The 18,512-nt window shown below is 40.3% G+C and overlaps 1 protein-coding gene across 1 annotated transcript in view; it reads left to right on the top strand.

The window, feature by feature from the left end:
• Positions 1-18,512, top strand: part of Ppef1 (protein phosphatase with EF-hand domain 1) — a 94,280-nt gene that overhangs the window by 20,381 nt on the left and 55,387 nt on the right. Inside the window, 2 exon segments of the mRNA XM_032889576.1 lie at positions 4,636-4,763; positions 7,086-7,146. Coding sequence (XP_032745467.1) covers positions 4,636-4,763; positions 7,086-7,146 — 189 coding nt within the window.

Here is an 18,512-nt window from a genome sequence, read left to right as displayed (position 1 = left end):
CAGTGGAGTAAAAATAATAGGATCTGCTTAGATATCAAGCTTCCAACTCCCTGCATCCTCCAACTCAGACCCCTGACAGAGTTCTTCACTGATATTTTGCATACTTGGGCCACAAGTGACCAATAAAGTGGGGTTTGATCCATGCCCTACAATTGTCTTTTTGAGTATCCACCTTCCCCCAGAAACCTCTCCAGGAGGGAAAGGAACCGACAAAGGCTTACCAATAGCAGGCCTATAAAACTCTACATTGTGCCCGAGAGCCCACCTACACACTGCAGGGTAACACGATCCAGCTGATGGCCCTCCTCTGGATCTGAGAATTCTAAAGTAGCACAAGGTGGAACCCAAATATGATAGACTTTCTGAGGGGTTCTTGGCTTCAGTATATCCCAAGGAGATGAAGATCAGCATTTTCTAGCTCTCTTCTTGTTGGACAGCTTAGAGCTGCTTCGGGTCTTGCTGTTTCCATGTATATGAAGGTCTCTCTTCCTGATCACATTAATTCCATGCAAGAGGAACTTTTTTAAGTTACTACAATATATATCCCTTGGGAAGCAACAGTATAGGTTTAGTAAGTTACTTGTCCTTTTTTTTTTTAACCAAGTACATATGGTTTTTCTTTTCTCTTATTTTCTTTCTTTCTTTCTTTCTTTCTTTCTCTCTCTCTCTTTCTTTCTCTCTCTCTCTCTTTCTTTCTTTCTTTCTTCCCATGTTAAATTCTTTTTTAAAATTCACTTTGCATCCTGATCACAGTCCCCCCCCTCCACTCCTCCCAGTCCCACCCTTAGAAATCCCTTCCCTCCTCCAGTTCTCAAAGAAACAGGCAGCCACCCTTGGGTACCACCCCACCCAGGGACATCTAGTCCCATCAGGACTATGCACATCCTCTCTTGCTGAGGCCCAATGGGGCCATCCAGGTAGGGGGAAGGAGATCCAGATTGGAGGGGTCAAGGACACCACAAGAAGACCCACAGATGGCTTTTTTATTGCCATTTTTGTATGGCTAAGTTCTTTCCATTCGTTCGTTTTTTTAATAAATTCTTGTCTCTGGTGATGATTATTATTGTAATATTTTGCAAGAAATTTAAAAATCCAGGCAAGAGGTTGTTGGGCAAGACAAATCAGGAACATTTGCTTTGTGCCAGACATCATAAGTAGATAACTTGATTTTATTTTATTTAATCCTTCCTATGAATTGTCATTAGCCATAGTTTGTGAAATAATACAACTGAGATCCAGGGACATATTGCTTAGGATCACCCTGCTTGTCAGTCAGGAAATGCAGAGCCAGACTCAGTTCTCTTTATTTTAGAACCTAGGTGCACGACCATTGTGCATGAAACCCAATGTGGCATTTGGAATCAGCCACAAATCATGAGGTAGCATGGAAAATGGTGCCGTACTCTCAACCTCAGATTCCTGTCCTCATCACATGTGATACGGTTCTCTGTAGAAACATTATATCACAGGAATACTGTCTCTCTGTAGGCAATTTTCACAGTAAATGTTGACGGTGCTGGAAGTCTTTCTTTGTTAAGATAGGCAGCCCAGGCAGTCCAGGCAGCCCTTTAACTTGCTTTGTAGCCAAGGACCGATGGACTTCTGCTGCTATGCCTCTGTTTTCTAAGTGCTGGGAATGCAGATGCAAACCACTGCACCACCACACCTGTTTTGTTTTCCAGCACTGGGGATTCATCACAGGGTTTTGTGCATGATCCGCATGGCAGGCAACTGAGGTGCATTCCTTCTACCTCAAATATGCTGGATTGGTTTTCATTTTTGCTCTTTCCCGTTTTTGTTGTTGTTTTAGCTATTTTTAATTCTTTAATAATTCCTTTCATATAAAATGCATTTCGATCATATTCTCCCCTCTGTTTTTTTCCCTCATATCCTCCACACTGAACTTCTTCCCAACAAATCCCTATCCTACTTTTCTGTCCTTTCGTGTGCTACACATTTAACTGGGGTGGTTTGTATGAGCATTGGTTGAAGACTGTTTACTTGAGTGAGGCCAACTTCCCAGTGGCTATACCACTGAGGAGTATGACTACCACCTCCCATAGCAATCCTTAACTGCTTATCGCTCTTCATGGAGGGGTGGGGCCTCATAGATTCCTGTTCTGTACATGGTAGAGCACTGATGAGCCCAGTCAGGAGCAGGTAATCCACACCAACGTGAGTTCATGAGTGTAACAGCCAGTTTTGTCCAAAAGATAACAATTCACAATGCTCATTCCCATCCTCTAGCTCTTTATTCCTATTCTTTATTCCTTGATGCTTCATTAGTCTTGGAGGGGTGATACAGATATTCCATTTGGGGATGAACACTCAAAAGTCACATATAGGACACATATACTGGAGAGATGTCCCAGCAGTAATGAATACCTGTTGTTTTCACATAGGACCCAGGTTTGAGTCCAAGTACCAACATGGTGGCCCACAACCACCCATGACTCCAGTTTCAGGCACTTAACACCCCCTTCTGAAACTCTGTGGGCACCAGGCATGTACCTGGTGCACATACATACATGTCTGCAAAATGTTCATACATATAAACTTTAAAATACCTTTAAAAGTCATTTATTATCAAGACTTTGCCTAGTTTTGAGTCTTTGAATTATTTATCTCCCAGAGCACACAGGAACTTCTCTGGCCCAGAGTGAAGGCAACATCTATGTGTATGTGTATAAACACAAATATTTAGAAAACATCATGTCCATTTTGGCAAAAGATAGCAGTAAATTTCATCCTGGGGTTTATGACCTCCTCAGCCATGATATATATATATATATCTCAAATTCAATCAGAAAGTACTTAGTTACCCCCACAACAGCCATAGCATTCTTGTACCAGTGAGCATATCTTGTCTAGCATAATGTATTGTGGCCTTCAAAGTTCACAGCTATTAAGACTGTGGATGATTTCTCTCCCCCCTCAAGTTCTACATAGCGCTTTCTGGCACTAAGATAGTTAGACGCAGGGAGGAAGCTCCCTGTTGATTTACCAACTGAACTACATGAATGGTGTAACAGAAGCACGTGTTATCTTCAGAAATAGTATCTTATCTAATTCTGGTGGGTAAATAAGAGTAATAGCAAAAGGCTGTATTGTTTTGGGGTCCTCTGGAGTCTCTCTGACCAACAACTCATAACAAGATAGCCTATACCTGGGGAATATTTGACTCACAGCTGGCTTAATACTTTTACCAGACTCCAGGGTGAGAGGCTGGCTTCTTTCCCTTCCACATCCCCTTCATTCTGTCTCTCTATCCTGCCTCAGAATAGAACCCAATGAATGCATTTGTTCACCAGAGAAGGCAGCGAAACCTCCATGTGTGTTAGGATTTCAACCATGCCCTACATAGAGTCTAAGCAGAGACAGAAGAAAGATGTTAGCTCCCATTTCTCCCTGTATTGGGAAGGAGCAGAAAGGTTGATAGATGTGGTGTCCAGTTGCTGCCCAACTGCACTGAGTATTTAGTAAATTGTCATTATCATTCAAAGGAAAGAAAGGTCCAAATGGATTAGGGAATGAAGTAACTGGCCCTAGTGGACCGAACTCAGGTTTTGGAGTCAACTTCTATGTTAGGTGACTTTGAACAACATACTTGCTGCTCTGAACTCAGTTTCTGTACACTTATGATGATATTTGTGGGCACTGAAAGTGTTGAAGTAGACCATTCTATTATTAATTAGAAATCAGCTTGGTTATCTATTATTAACATTGTTAATACTAAGTATATGAAAGTCCAGTGCTCATTTCTTTCATTATGTCACTGTGTAAATGAGGAATAGCAATAGGTCAACATCTCTTTGGAGGTAAAAAGCTTGGGCCTTTGAGTCAGGTCTGTGCACCAGTTTTCGCTGTCCTTTTCCACTTACTGGCTAAGTGAACCTAAGAAGATGCTTTTGTCTCTCTTAGCTTCATAATGTTGGATGACTGTAGGGACTCTATAAGTACTTGGGGGACCTTGTTGAATAGAACCTCTGTGCTTGGTGAATAGGAGAACTGTGGAAGCTGAGATTGAACCTGGAGGCAGGAACTGATGCAAAGGTCATGGAGTACCACTGCTTAATGGCTTGCCCCTCCTCGTTTATTCAGTTTGCTTTCTTATATTATCTAGGACCACCTTCCCCAAGGTGACACCACTCACAATTGCCTCTGCCCTCCCATATTAATCATTAATCAAGATAATACCCTACACAGGTCAATCTTATGGGGGCATTTTTTTTCAATGAAGTTTCTCTATTCCCATATACATCTAGGTTTGTATCAGCCAACACATGAGTTTATTTAATCCATTGTTTCTAATGGTGATGAGATACTCCATGGTGCACATTCACTGCAAGTCTGCATGCCTTTTCCTAGTGACTGACAGCCAGGCAGTACCAAGTTCAGGCAATCTCACTTTGAAACATTGATCCTTAATGAATATGACATCATTGATCTCTGGGCTGAGTGTTTGAGACTTAAGAACATTTTATAAAAAACATAAAAGTCAATCTCATTGTTTATAATTTCCCTATTTCGTAGGACTAAGAAAATTGTTTGATTGTTTTCTTGTTAAAGCACCTGCTTCCCCCAAAGCTGTATGTAATTGTTGTCCTCTGCCTTTCATATCCTGTGGGTCTGCAGTGGTGAGAGCTGCATTAATCATCCAAAATTGGTACCGACGGTACAGAGCTCGACTGAGCGCCAGACAACATTATGCCCTCGCCATCTTCCAGTCTATCGAATATGCTGACGAGCAAGGCCAGATGCAGGTCAGTTTGACCAAAAGCACTTCTCTCTCTCTCTCTCTCTCTCTCTCTCTCTCTCTCTCTCTCTCTCTCCCTCCCCTCTTCCCTTCCTCTTTCTCTCTCTCCCTCTCCCTCCCTCCTTCTCGTTTTGAAGGAATGAAACTATGGGTCTGTTTGAAGCAGAGGAACCTTCATGAAATGCTTTCACAGAGTCTGTAATGATATTGTTTTGCAACTAGCTATTGAGAGATTGCACTTTGGGGAGATGTTTTTCAGCTTTGAAATTCACATTTTTAGAGCAATGCCAGATGTCTAACTAATAAAAAATAGTCTTTTTCTATTTTTTAAGCATATTTTCTAATGGTAAATGAAGTCATTACTTTATGAATGGAATTTAAAAAAAAATGCAAGTGGGAAAGTTGAACCCAGAGCCTTGTACATGTTAGGTAAACACTGTACCACTGAGCCATATCCTCAGCCCAGAAAAAATAGTTGTGTTTGCATATGTTCCTGTATGTGTAGGTATAGGAGTGTGTGTACATACATGTGCATGTGTGTGGAATGGGTATTATTCCTTAAGAACTGTTCACCTTTGCTTTTCTGAGATAGGATGTTTCCTTGAGATCTAAAGCTTCTCAATTAGGTTGGGATTATTAGGGAAGTGATCTTGTCTCTGCTTCCCCAATTCTGGGGATATAAGTAGATGCCCTGTCCAACTTTTTATATAGATTCCTGGGCTCAAAGTCAGGTTCTCATGGCAAGCACTTTGCTAACTAAGCTATTTTCAAACCCCTTCAGACAGGATACTTTTAGGCCTTAGAAAAGAAAGAATTTTCTGGGAAGAAGTTGATGAAAGTTCTAAAAGAAAATCTGTGAATGTGAAAGTCCTTTATAAAGCTTACAGCACAAGATTCATAACTCTAGCTTTAATACTCACTGATAAAAATGAATACCTTTTAACCATCAAATGACCTTAGAAAGTTCTTCAATATAATTATCAATGAAAGAATCAATTTACCTAGAGTTTATCCCAGTATGTAAAAGAAAATTAAGAATGCAACCAAACTCTGGAAAAAGAAACACAGCAAACTCTGCTACTGGCAGGGACAAGGTGGCACTGATGAGTGGACAGGGATATTAAGAGAGACTTCTTATTTTCCTTTGTTTAAAATTTTAACAACCATATTTAAGTGTCAGACTATAGTCTTTAAAAATAATTAATCTAAGTTCAAAAAAAGTTAAGGTGGCAAATTTCTTCTTGGTAGCTATTAAAATAATACAGATTAGGCCAGGCATGGTTGTATGTGTCTTAAATCTAAGGACTCAGGAGGCAGAGACAGGAGGATCTCTGTGAGATTGAGGCCATTCTGGTCTATCTAGTGAGTTCCACAACAACTAGAGTTACACAGTGAGACCCTGTCTCAACAGAACAAAACAAATAAAACAAAACAAAATGACCAACCAACAAAACAACAAGTCAAAATCCACCACTACCAGCAACCACAACAAAAGGTACAAGTCATTCAATGTTCCCATATTGCTCTGATTAGAAGCCTTTAAACAGTAGTTATTTTTGTGTGAATAGGTGTTTTGCCTTCATGTATGTCTGTTTACCATGTGTGTTGTATACCCATGGAGGGCAGAAGAAGGAATTGTATCCCCTGAGATTGGAGTTACACATGTTTTGTGAACTGCTATGTATGTGCTGGGAATCAAGTGATGTTTCTCTGGGAAAACAGCGAGTGCTCTTAGCCGCTGAGCAATCTCTCCAAACCCATGTGGGCTATCACTTTAAACAGTATTTATCATGCCATCATATAGTGAAAAGGAGAGCATAATGAACAAAACTTTGTAGTTGCCTTAGAGAGGACTCCTTGAAATGGAGTCTGTTTGAGACAGTGACTTACTGAGATTGACAGAATGTTTTCTGGCATAACCTTTAAGGACGTAAAGCATGATAGGACAAGCAAAGAAGCCAGGAAAAACTATTCTTTCTGGACAAGCCTAACCTCGGCCTGATCCCAGGAGAAAGCCTCACTTCAGCCTGATCCCAGGAGAAGTGTTGAAATGTGAAATACAGCTTAGCCTGTCTCATACATGGCAAGGAGGTAGAGAACTGCGCGGTTACACTCTTGCTTCAGTTGTGGATGGGCAGCTTCCCAGGAAGAATACATATATAATTTCCTCCGCATGTCTGTGTGATGCTGCCCATCTGTGACTCTTGGCATGTGCTGTAGCAGGGAGATGAGCACAGCAGGAGAGTAAGGGACTTTAGTAGAGCTCTGCTATTTGCTGTAGTGTCTCTTTAGTCTTTATTAATGATTTATATCATCTTATCTTGCACAGCTATCCAGCTTCTTTTCTTTCATGTTGGAGAACTATACCAACACACACAAGGAAGATTCAGGTAAGGGGAAAGGCAGTTTATCCTTTTAAGGTTTTATTATTCTTATTTTAAAATTATGTATATGTGTGCGGGGTGGGCAGGTGAGTACAGAGTCCACGGAGGTCAAAGGGGGACATTGGATTCCCTGGACCTGGAGTTGCAGGAGGTTAAGAGCACTGCGCTATCGGTACTGGGAACTGAACTCGGGACCTCTGCAAGAATAGTACGTATTCTTAACTGCCAAGCATTCATTCCACTCCTAAAGTATAGTCTTTTGAAAAGCAGTTGTTAGTCATTGAATTGCATTCATTAGGAAATATAAAGGAAAATGGGAAGTGCTATGCACTTAAAAGATGCTTACCTTTCCGTTCTGCATGGCACCCAACAAACAACTACCAAAATCAGTTTGACTTGGTTTTTTACTTTTTATTTATTTTTTTGTCCTATCTGAATGGGATTTGCTAAATCAACATTTAATTATAAAGAAATGATAATATTGAACATTCATTTGTTAACTACTTTGTCTTGAACCACAATCTGTTGATACATACCAGCAGCTCAATAAAGAAGATCTTATGTATTACTCATAGAACTTCTATGCTTACAAAAATCCAAGTATTCTGAGTATTTCACTCAGTGGAGTCAAGGTGAAAATGTTAGATGAAATGTAATTTTTCTTCCTCTGTCTCTGTCTCTCTGTCTCTCTGTCTCTCTGTCTCTCTGTCTCTCTGTCTCTCTGTCTCTCTGTCTCTCTGTCTCTCTGTCTCTCTCTCTCTCTCTCTGTCTCTCTCTCTCTCTCTCTCTGGCCTGTATGTTTGCTTTGTCTTAAATATTTCTTTCACAGTCCATGAAATGAGTGGTAAAGTGGGTCCTGTAATAGCTGTTTGAATTGATTCATTATTTGAGCCATGGCGATGTTATGAATATGGATCTGACCTTCGATCCTCTTTCTTGCACATGTTCTTTTGCTCTGTGATGTTTTCAGTCATATTGATAAAGTCTTCACCTAACATTTCTCCTTGATCTTAGATTTCCCAAACTTTTAGAACCCTTAGATAGTTTGTGGTTTATATTTTATTTCTCATTTATATTGGAATATTTAAAAATCTGTAACATATACTAGTTGTTCTCATAATTCCCTTTAAAAATTGACAACTGTTTCCTACTTAACATACACAAGACTCATTTTAGTTTGATTTTTTTTTCTCAACCAGAATTTAAAAGAGTCATAAATCAACCAAGGCCATTCATCAACTCTTGTTTGCTTTAAATTATCCAGTTTGTGATATTCTGCTACAATAGCATAGGTTGGACTAAGATACTTTCTATAATGCAGATATCAATTTGTCTATCATCTTTATTTTGAACAAGAGGCAGACAGTATAGGAGTTTAAAATTACAATGATACATAAGACATATATTTTTCTTGCTAAATAAAATCTCCCTGTTACTTCCAAAGTAGATGCCAAATCTAAAAGCTGTAAAACAAAACAAAATAAAAACAAAAAACCCCTTTGGGCTAACAATTTTTATTTAACAACATGCAAGGTATTTAGGAACACCCCTCCCCCATGTTTGTGTGTGTGTGTGTGTGTGTGTGTGTGTGTGTGTGTGTGAAATAGAGAGAGAGAGAGAGGAAGAGAGGGAGAGAGAGAGAGGGGGGGGTGAGAGGTGGGGAGAGGTACGTGTGTGCATGTAGAGTTCAGAGGGTGGTGTCAGGTTAGTTTCTGCCTGCTCTGAGAGCTGAAAGCCAGACAGTTGGAACTCTCTTACCCTACCTTATCCCTTTAACCCAGAATCTCTCATTGAATGTAAGCTGACTATTATTCAGTGATCCCCACATCTCCAGCTTCCACCCGTGATGAAGTCACAGAAGAATGCAGTCACACTTGGCTTTTTGGTGGGAGCTTAGAAATTTTCAGCTAGGCTGAAAAATTAGCCACACTCAGGTCCTCAAGCTTGCATAGGAAGTACTTTCATCCACTGAGCCATCTGCCTAACCTCTTAAGTGCATCTTTAAATGATCTGGTAGATACATTTCTCTAAAAATTTTTTTTAAACACAGGCATGCACACACTGTCTCTCTCTCTTACACACAAACACTCAGATTATACACAGAGAGAGGGGGACAAGGGAAGGGAGATGGAGAGGAAGAGGGAAAGGGAGGGAATGTGTTCTCACACATGGCATATGTGTGTGAGGAGGTCAGAAGACAGCTTCGGACCTGCACCAGAACTGAATGAACTACTTCCACAGCTCTCTGTACCAAATTCCATGGGGAGAGAGCTGGACTCTCAGAAAAAAGTGGACAATCCTGAGAACTCAGAGGAGATCACAACTTCTGCTCACATTCCTTGCCCAAGAGGAACCTGTCTAGTGCCCTCTGGATACAGGAACCTAAGAGTAGTCAGCAACAGGAACCTTCTAGTTTCTGCCTGAACTGAGAGCTGAAAGCCAGACAGTTGGAGCTCTGAAACGCCTGAGAGCAGAGGTAACCAACTCTTTTGCTCCAAGCGACCCAACTAGAGGCTTCAGGTCACACAAACCCAGGAGCAGCTTTCTGTTCCCAGATCCAGCTGAAAGAAAATAGATCTACAGGAGTGCTGACACACAAGCCTGTAGGAGGGTCAAGGCACTGTCAGAGACAGCAAGACAAGCTAACACCAGAGACAACCTGATGGCGAGAGGCAAGTACAGGAACCTAAGGAATAGAAACCAAGACTACTTGGCATCACCAGAGCCCAGTTCTCACACCAAAACAAATACTGGATACACACCAGAAAAGCAAGATTTGGATTTAAGATCATGTCTGATGATAATGATAGAGGACTTTAAGAAGGACATAAAAGACTCCCTTAAATACAAGATAACACAGGTAAACAAGTAGAAGGCCTTAAAGAGGAAACTCAAAAATCCCTTAAAGAATTACAGTAAAACACAACCAAACAGGTGAAGGAATTGAACAAAACCATCCAGGATTTAAAAATGGAAATAGAAACAATAAAGAAATTGCAAAGGGAGACAACATAGAGATAGAAAACCTAGGAAAGACTTCAGGAGTCATAGACACAAGCATCACCAACAGAATACAACAGATGTAAGAGAGAATCTCAAGGGCAGAAGATACCATAGAAAACGTTGTTACAGCCATCAAAGAAACTAAAAAAGGCAAAAAGCTCCAAATGCAAAACATCCAGGAAATACAAGACATAATAAGAAGATCAAATCTAAGGATAATAGGTATAGAAGACAGCAAAGACTCCCAACTTAAAGGGCCAGTAAATATCTTCAACAGAATTATAGAGAAAACTTCCCTGATCTAAAGAAATAGATGCCCATAAACACACAAAGAATCCTACAGAACTCCAAATAGATTGGACCAGAAAAGAAATTCCTCCTGTCACATAATAGTCAGAACACCAAAAAACACAAAAGAAAGAAAGAATAGTAAAAGCAATAAGGGGAAAAGGTCAAGTAACATATAAAGGCAGACCTATAAGAATTACACCACACTTCTCACCAGAGACTATGAAAGCCAGAAGATCCTGGGCAGATGTCATATAGACCCGAAGAGAACATAAATGCCAGCCCAGTCTACTATAGCCAAGCAAAACTCTGAATTAACATAGATGGAGAAACCAAGATTCCATGACAAAACTAAATTTACACAATATCTTTCTACAAATCCAGTCCTAGAAAGAATAATAGATGGAAAACTCCAATACAAGGAGAGAAACTACACCCTAGAAAAAGCAAGAAAGTAATCTCCTTGCAATGAAACCAAAAGAGCCACACAAACATAATTCCACCTCTAACAACAAAAATAACAGGAAACAACAATCACTATTCCTTAAAATCTCTTAACATCAATGGACTCAATTCCCCAATAAAAGACATAGACTGACAGACTGGATACATAAAGAGGACCCAGCATTTTGCTGCCTACAGGAAACACAATTCAGTAACAAAGACAGACACTACCTCAGAGTAAATGGCTGGAAAACAACTATCAAGCAAATGGTCTGAAGAAGCAAGCTGGAATAGCCATTCTAATATCGAATAAAATTGATTTTCAACCAAAAGTCATTAAAAAAGATAAGGAAGGACACTTCATATTCATCAAAGGAAAAATCCACCAAGATGAACTCTTAATCCTGAATATCTATGCTCCAAATGCAAGGGCACCCACATTCATAAAAGAAAACTTCTAAAGTTGAAAGCACACATTGTACCTCACACAATAATAGTGGGAAATTTCAACACCCCACTCTCATCAATGGACAGATCATGGAAACAGAAATTAAACAGAGACATAGACAGACTAAGAGAAGTCATGAGCCAAATGGACTTAACAGATATTTATAGAACGTTTCATCCTTAAAAAAAAAAAAACCTTCTCCTCAGCACCACTTGGTGTCTTCTCCCAAACTGACCACATAATCCAATACAAAACAGGTCTCAACAGATACAGAAAGATAGAAATAATCCCATGCATCCAAACAGATCACCACGGGCTAAAGCTGGTCTTCAATAACAATAAGCGAAGAACGCCCACATATACATGGAAGTTGAACAATGCTCTACTCAATGATAACCTGGTCGAGGAAAAATTAAAGAAAGAAATTAAAGACTTCTTAGAATTTAATGAAAATGAAGGTACAACATACCCAATCATATGGGACACAATGAAAGCTGTGCTAAGAGGAAAACTCATATCTCTGAGTGCCTGCAGAAAGAAACAGGAGAGAGATATGTCAGCAGCTTGACAGCACACCTAAAAGCTCTAGAACAAAAAAGAAGCAAATAACCCAGGAGGAGTAGAAGGGAAATAATCAAACTCAGAGCCTAAATCAAATCAAGTAGAAACAAAAAGGACCATAGAAAGAATCAAAGAACCAAAAGTTGGGTTCTTTTAGAAAATCAACAAAAATAGATAAACCCTAGCCAGATTAAAGAGGACACAGAGAGTGTGTCCAAATTAACAAAATCAGAAATGAAAAGGAGATATAACTACAGAATCAGAGGAAATTCAAAAAATCATCAGATCCTACTACAAAAGCCTATATTCAACAAAACTTGAAAATCTGGAGGAAATGGACAATTTCCTAGACAGATCCCAGGTACTCAAGTTAAATCAGGAACAGATAAACCATTTAAGCAACCCCATAACTCCTAAGGAAATAGAAGCAGTCATTAAAGGTCTCCCAACCAAAAAGAGCCCAGATCCAGACAGGTTTAGTGCCGAATTCTATCAGACCTTCATCGAAGGTCTCATACCAATATAGTCCAAATTATTCCACCAAATAGAAACAGAAGGAACACTACCCAATTCCTTTTATGAAGCCACAAATATTCTTATACCTAAACCACACAAAGACCCAACAAAGAAAGAGAACTTCAGACCCATTTCCCTTATGAATATGGAATTCCTATTCCATATTCATATTCAATAACATTCTCGCATACAGAATCCAGGAACACATCAAAACGATCATCCATCATGATCAAATAGGCTTCATCCCATGAATGCAGGGATGGTTCAATATACAGAAATCCAACAACCTAATCCACTGTGTAAGCAAACTCACATAAGAAAACCGTATGATCATCTCATTAGAGGCTGAGAAACCATTTGAGAAAATTCAACACCCTTCATGATAAAAAGTCCTGAAAAGAACAGAATTTAAGGCCCATACCTAAACATAGTAAAAAGCCATATACAGCAAAACCAGTAGTCAACATCAAACTAAATGGAGAGAAACTAGAAGCAATCCCACTAAAATCAGGGACTAGACAAGGCTGCTCCACTCTCTCCCTACTTATTCAATATAGTACTCAAAATCCTAGCCAGAGGAATCAGACAACAAAAGAACGTCTAAGGGATACAGATTGGAAAGGAAGAAGTCAAAGAATCAGTATTTGCAGATGATATGATAGTTCACTTAAGTGACCCCCAAAACTTCCACCAGAGAACTACTATGCCTGATAAAAAAACTTCAGCAAAGTGTATAAAATTAACTCAAACAAATCAGTAGCCTTCCTCTACTTAAAGGATAAACAGGCTGAGAAAGAAATTAGGGAAATGACACTCTTCATAATAGTCACAAATAACATAAAATACCTTGGTGTGATTCTATCCAAGTAAGTGAAAGGTCTGTATGACAAGAACTTTAAGTCTCTGAAGAAAGAAATTAAAGATCTCAGAAGATGGAAAGACCTCCTATGCTCATGGGTTGAGAGAATTAATATAGTAAAAATGGTCATTTTGCCAAAAGCAATCTACAAAGTCAATGCAATTCCCATCAAAATTTCAACTGAAGTCTTCATGGAGATAGATAGAGCAATTTGCAAATTCATTTGTAATAACAAAAAATCCTGGATAGCAAAAACTATCCTCAAGAATAAAAGAATTTCAGGGGGAATCACCATCCCTGACCCAAAGCAGTATTACAGAGCAATAGTCATAAAAACTATTTGTACAGAGACAGGCAGGTAGATCAATGGAACAGAATTGAAGACCCAGCAATGAACCCACACACCTATGGTCACTTGATTTTTGACAAAGGAGCCAAAATCATCCAATGGGAAAAAAGATAGCATTTTCAGCAAATGGTGCTGGTTCAACTGGTGGTCACACTGCACAAAGCTTAAGTCCAAGTGGATCCATGACTTCCACATAAAACCAGATACACTGAAACTAGTAGAAGATAAAGTGGAGAAGAGCCTTGAACACATGGGCACTGGGAAAATTTCCTGAACAGAGCAGCAATGATGCTCTGTGATGGTTTGCATATGGTTGTCCCAGGGAGTGGCACTATTAGAAGGTGTGGCCTTGTTGGAGGAAGTGTGTCATTTGGTGGGTAGGCTTGGGACCCTCCTTCTAGCTGTCTGAGGATGCACAGTCTGTTCCTAGCTTCCTTCGGGTAAAGATGTAGAGCTCAGCTCCTCCTGCGCCATGCCTGCCTGGATACTGCCATGCTGCTCTGCTCCCGCCTTGATGATAATGGACTGAATTTCTCCACCTGTAAACCAGCCCCAATTAAATGTTGTCCTTTATAAAACTTACATTGGTCATAGTGTTTGTTCACAGAAATAAGACCCTAACTAAGATATGCTTTAAGATCAAGAATTGACAAATGGGGCCTCATAAAACTGCAAAGCTTCTGTAAGGCAAAGAACACTGTCATTATGACTGAACAGCAACCAACAGGTTGGGAAAAGATCTTTACCAATCCTACATTGGAGAGAGGGCTAATATCCAAAATATACAAAGAAATGAAGATGATAGACTCAAGAGAGCCAAATAACCCTATTAAAAATGGGGTTCAGAGCTAAACAAAGAATTCACAGCTGAGAATGCTGAATGGCTGAGAAGCACCCAAAGAAATGTCCAACATCTTTAGTCATAGGGAAATGCAAATCAAAAACATCCCTTGAGATTTCACCTCACCAGTGAGAATGGCTAAGATCAAAAACTCAGGTGACAGCAAATGCTGAAAGGAGGATGTGGAGAAAGAGGAACCTCCTCCATTATTGGTGGATTGCAGACTGGTACAACCAATCTGGAAATCAGTCTGGAGGTTCCTCAGAAAATTGGACATTGAACTGCCTGAGTATCCAGCTATACCTCTCTTGGGCATATACCCAAAAGATGCCCCAACATATAAAAAAGACACATGCTCCACTATGTTCATAGCAGCCTTATTTATGATAGCCAGAAGCTGGAAAGAACCCACATGCCCTTCAACAGAGGAATGGATACAGAAAATGTGGTACATCTATACAATGGAATACTACTCAGCTATCAAAAACAATGACTTTATGAAATTCATAGGCAAATGGTTGGAACTGGAAAATATCATCCTGAGTAAGGTAACCTAATCACAAAACAACACACATGTATGCACTCACTGATAAGTGGATATTAGCCCAAAAGCTTGATTATTTACTCAGGATACAATCCACAGACTACATGAAGCTCAAGAAGAAGGATGACCAAAGTCCAGATGCTTTACTCCTTCTTAAAAGGGGGAGCAAAAATATTTATTGGAGGACATATGGAGACACAGTTTGGAGTAGAGACTGAAAGAAAGGCCAATCACAGCCTCCCCCACCTGGGGATCCAGTCCATATACATACAGACACCAAATCTAGACACTATTGCTGATGCCAAGAAGTGCATGCTGACAGGAGCCTGATATAGATGTCTCCTGAGAGGCTCTGCCAGAGCGTGACAAATACAGAGGTGAATGCTAGCAGCAAACCATTGGACTGAGAAAGGTGTCCCAGTTGGAGGAGTTAGGGAAAAGATTGAAAGAGCTGAAGAGGTTTAAACCCCACAAGAACAATACCAACCAACCAGAGCTCCCAGAGACTAAACCACTACCTAAAGAGTACACATGGACAGACCCATGGCCCAGCTGCATATGTAGTAGAGGATGGCCTTGTTGGGCACCAGTGGGAGAAGAAGGCCTTGGTCCTGCCAAGGCTGGACCGCCCAGTGTAGGCGAATGTCACAGGGGATGGGGAACACCCTTATATGAGAATGGTAAGGGGGTGTGATAGGGGACTTATGGACGGGAAACCGGGAAAGGGAATAGCATTTGAAGTGTAAAGAAAAATATATCCAAAAAAATTAAAAATAAATAAATAAATAAAACATGAAGGAGGAGGAGGAAGAGAAGGAGGAGGAGGAGGAGAAGGAGGGGGAGGAAGGGGAGGGAAGGGGAGGTGAGGGAGGGGGGAAGAAGACAACTTGCAGTGTTTGGTTTTCTCTGTCATGAGGATCTTAGGAATTGAGCTCAGGTTGTCCTGATTAACAGCAGGCACTTTACCCACTAAGCCATCTTTCTGACCCAGAAATACTCTTCAAAGTGGCAAGAAGAATGGTGTTTTATTGGCATGGTTTGAGCTAAGAATATACAAGTGAGAGCCATGAGTATGCTTTAGAGGATGCACAGAAGAGGCTTGCCTCTAGTGTCCTCCGCTGTGGTAAAAAGAAGGTCTGGTTGGACCCCAATGAAACCAATGAAATCGCCAATGCCGAATCCTCTCAGCAGATCAGGAAGCTGATCAAAGATGGCCTGATCATCCGGAAGCTTGTCCATTCCCGGGCTCAATGCCGGAAGAACAACACCTTGACCCGATGAAAGGGCAGGTATATGGGCATAGGGAAGTGGAAGGATACTGCCAAAGCTCAGATGTCCGAGAAGGTGACCTGGATGAGAAGGATGAGGATCCTGCGCCGGCCTCTCAGGAGATACCGGGAATCTAAGAAGATTGACCGCCATATGTATTACAGCCTGTACCTGAAGTTCAAAGGGAATGTGTTCAAAAACAAGTGGATTCTCATGGAGCACATCTACAAACTGAAGGCAGACAAGGCCCGCAAGAAGCTACTGGCTGACCGGGCTGAGGCTCACAGGTCTAAGACCAAGGTAGCACAAAAGCACAGGGAGGAGCGCCTCCAAGCCAAGAAGGATGAGATCATCAAGACTGTCCAAGGAGGAAGAGACCAAGAAATGAAGCTTCCCTCATGTGTGTACATAGTGGCCAGGCTGTGGCCTCACGTGGATCAGTCATTAAAATAAAACAAGCCTTTGTCCTTGAAAAAAAGAATATACAAGTGAAACTAATGAAAGCAGTGAGTAGTAACTGAATGGAAGGAAGTAGGTACTTTGCCATTTTGAAGACAGTCGTTTGTGCTTCATATTCTTGTTCAAAAATATTTTGTGGGGTGAAATAGAATGATGAAATGAAACGTGGCTCTCTCCACTAAAGATCTAATATGTTATTCTAGACTCATTTCAGAGTCACTTTTATAAGGTTTTAGAGCCACAGATGGCTGGCTTGCAGCTCAGAGATATTTACTCAGACTCTCCATTTTTAAAATCTGCATTTTGGAAAGAAACTTTGCATATGATTTAAAAATATAACAGAACATTTCTTCTCAAAGAAGGGAACAGTGTTTTTCTTGAAATATAATGCACATTATAGGAAAATATACAAATTATATATGCTTGAAATCGTCTCAAAGACAACATGCCCAGGAAACAAGTACTCAGAACAAGAACTAAAACATGATGGTTAGAGATGTAGCTCAATTGATAGAGTGCTAGGCTGAGTGCCCTGGGCTCAGTCCCTAGCACTGCAAAAGTCAACTTGTAAGCCAGGTGACACTGGCTTACAATCTCAGCTTTTGAAGAGGATGTAGGAGGACTAGAAATTCAAGGTCATCCTTGCTGCATGATATCTTCTCTCAAAAGTTAAAAAAATTACCCAGTCATTATTGGAGCCACAGAAACTTCCCTTCTGTTTTATCTAGTTAGAACCCAACTTCCATGGCACATTGAACTTCTGTGTCATTAATTAATTAATAATGCCTATTTGTAATTTATTTGTAGAAGTAGAAACATACAGAATAGACCTTGACTCTAGCTTCCTTTTACTAAACATTGTATTTGGGAGATCATTCTTGTTATTGTAATTTAGTCATTCTTATCACTGAATAGCATTTCATTTTAACAATGCACTCTAACTTATGCATTCTGTTGTTTATGTGTACTTGGATTGTTTTCAATTTGGCATTATAATCGTGCTCCCATGCATATTTATGTACATATATCTTTTGGTGAATGTATGCATTCTCCTCTTGACACCATCCCTCTTCCTCCATCCTTCTGCTCCCTCTCCTCTTCACCTTTCCCCTTCTCCTCTTCATTTCCTGAGGCAGAGCTACAATAAGGTGACGTGGAACTTTCTATGTAAGTCAAGCTGGCTTTGAACTCTTAATCAACCTGCCTCAGCATATTGAGCACAGGAACGACAGGCATATGCCGTTATGCATGTACTTTGTAGGGTGATTTCTCACACCTTCTTTGGTGGGAGGATTCCAGACATCCTCTGCCTAGGCCTGCTTAACTGAAGTGCTAAGATCTTTTAGCAGCTAGAAAGTTAAACATTCCCACATATTAGGCCAGCAAAGTGTCTCAAGACATCTTGGCTATAAAAGGGAAATGGATCCTAAAGTAGTACTTGTGCTGGTTAGCACACTACATCCTATGCAAAACTCAACCATGCCAGCCCATTTCCCTATTCTACCTGCAGGGCTGAAACAGGCTCATAGAACTTGATAGAGAGTAGAGGCCACATACAAGTTCCCAGTCTGCATTCATAATAGTTTCTTCTCCAGTTTATTTTTTAAACTTTAAAAAGGCAAAGTTGCCATAGGTTTAAACAGAGACTGGTGGGAGTATGCGGAATCATATGAAAGTGTTGTTTAGACTTTTCTTCTGCTTCCCCATCAGCCAAAGTGTACCCTTAGACCATACAGTTTACATAAATTCTCTTTAGGAATACCTCTGTGTGTGTGTGTGTGTGTGTGTGTG

This window comes from Rattus rattus, chromosome X (assembly GCF_011064425.1).
Source record: "Rattus rattus isolate New Zealand chromosome X, Rrattus_CSIRO_v1, whole genome shotgun sequence".
NCBI lineage: Eukaryota > Metazoa > Chordata > Mammalia > Rodentia > Muridae > Rattus > Rattus rattus.
The sequence above is the reverse complement of the archived record's forward strand: the minus strand, read 5'-3'. Positions and strand labels throughout refer to the sequence as shown.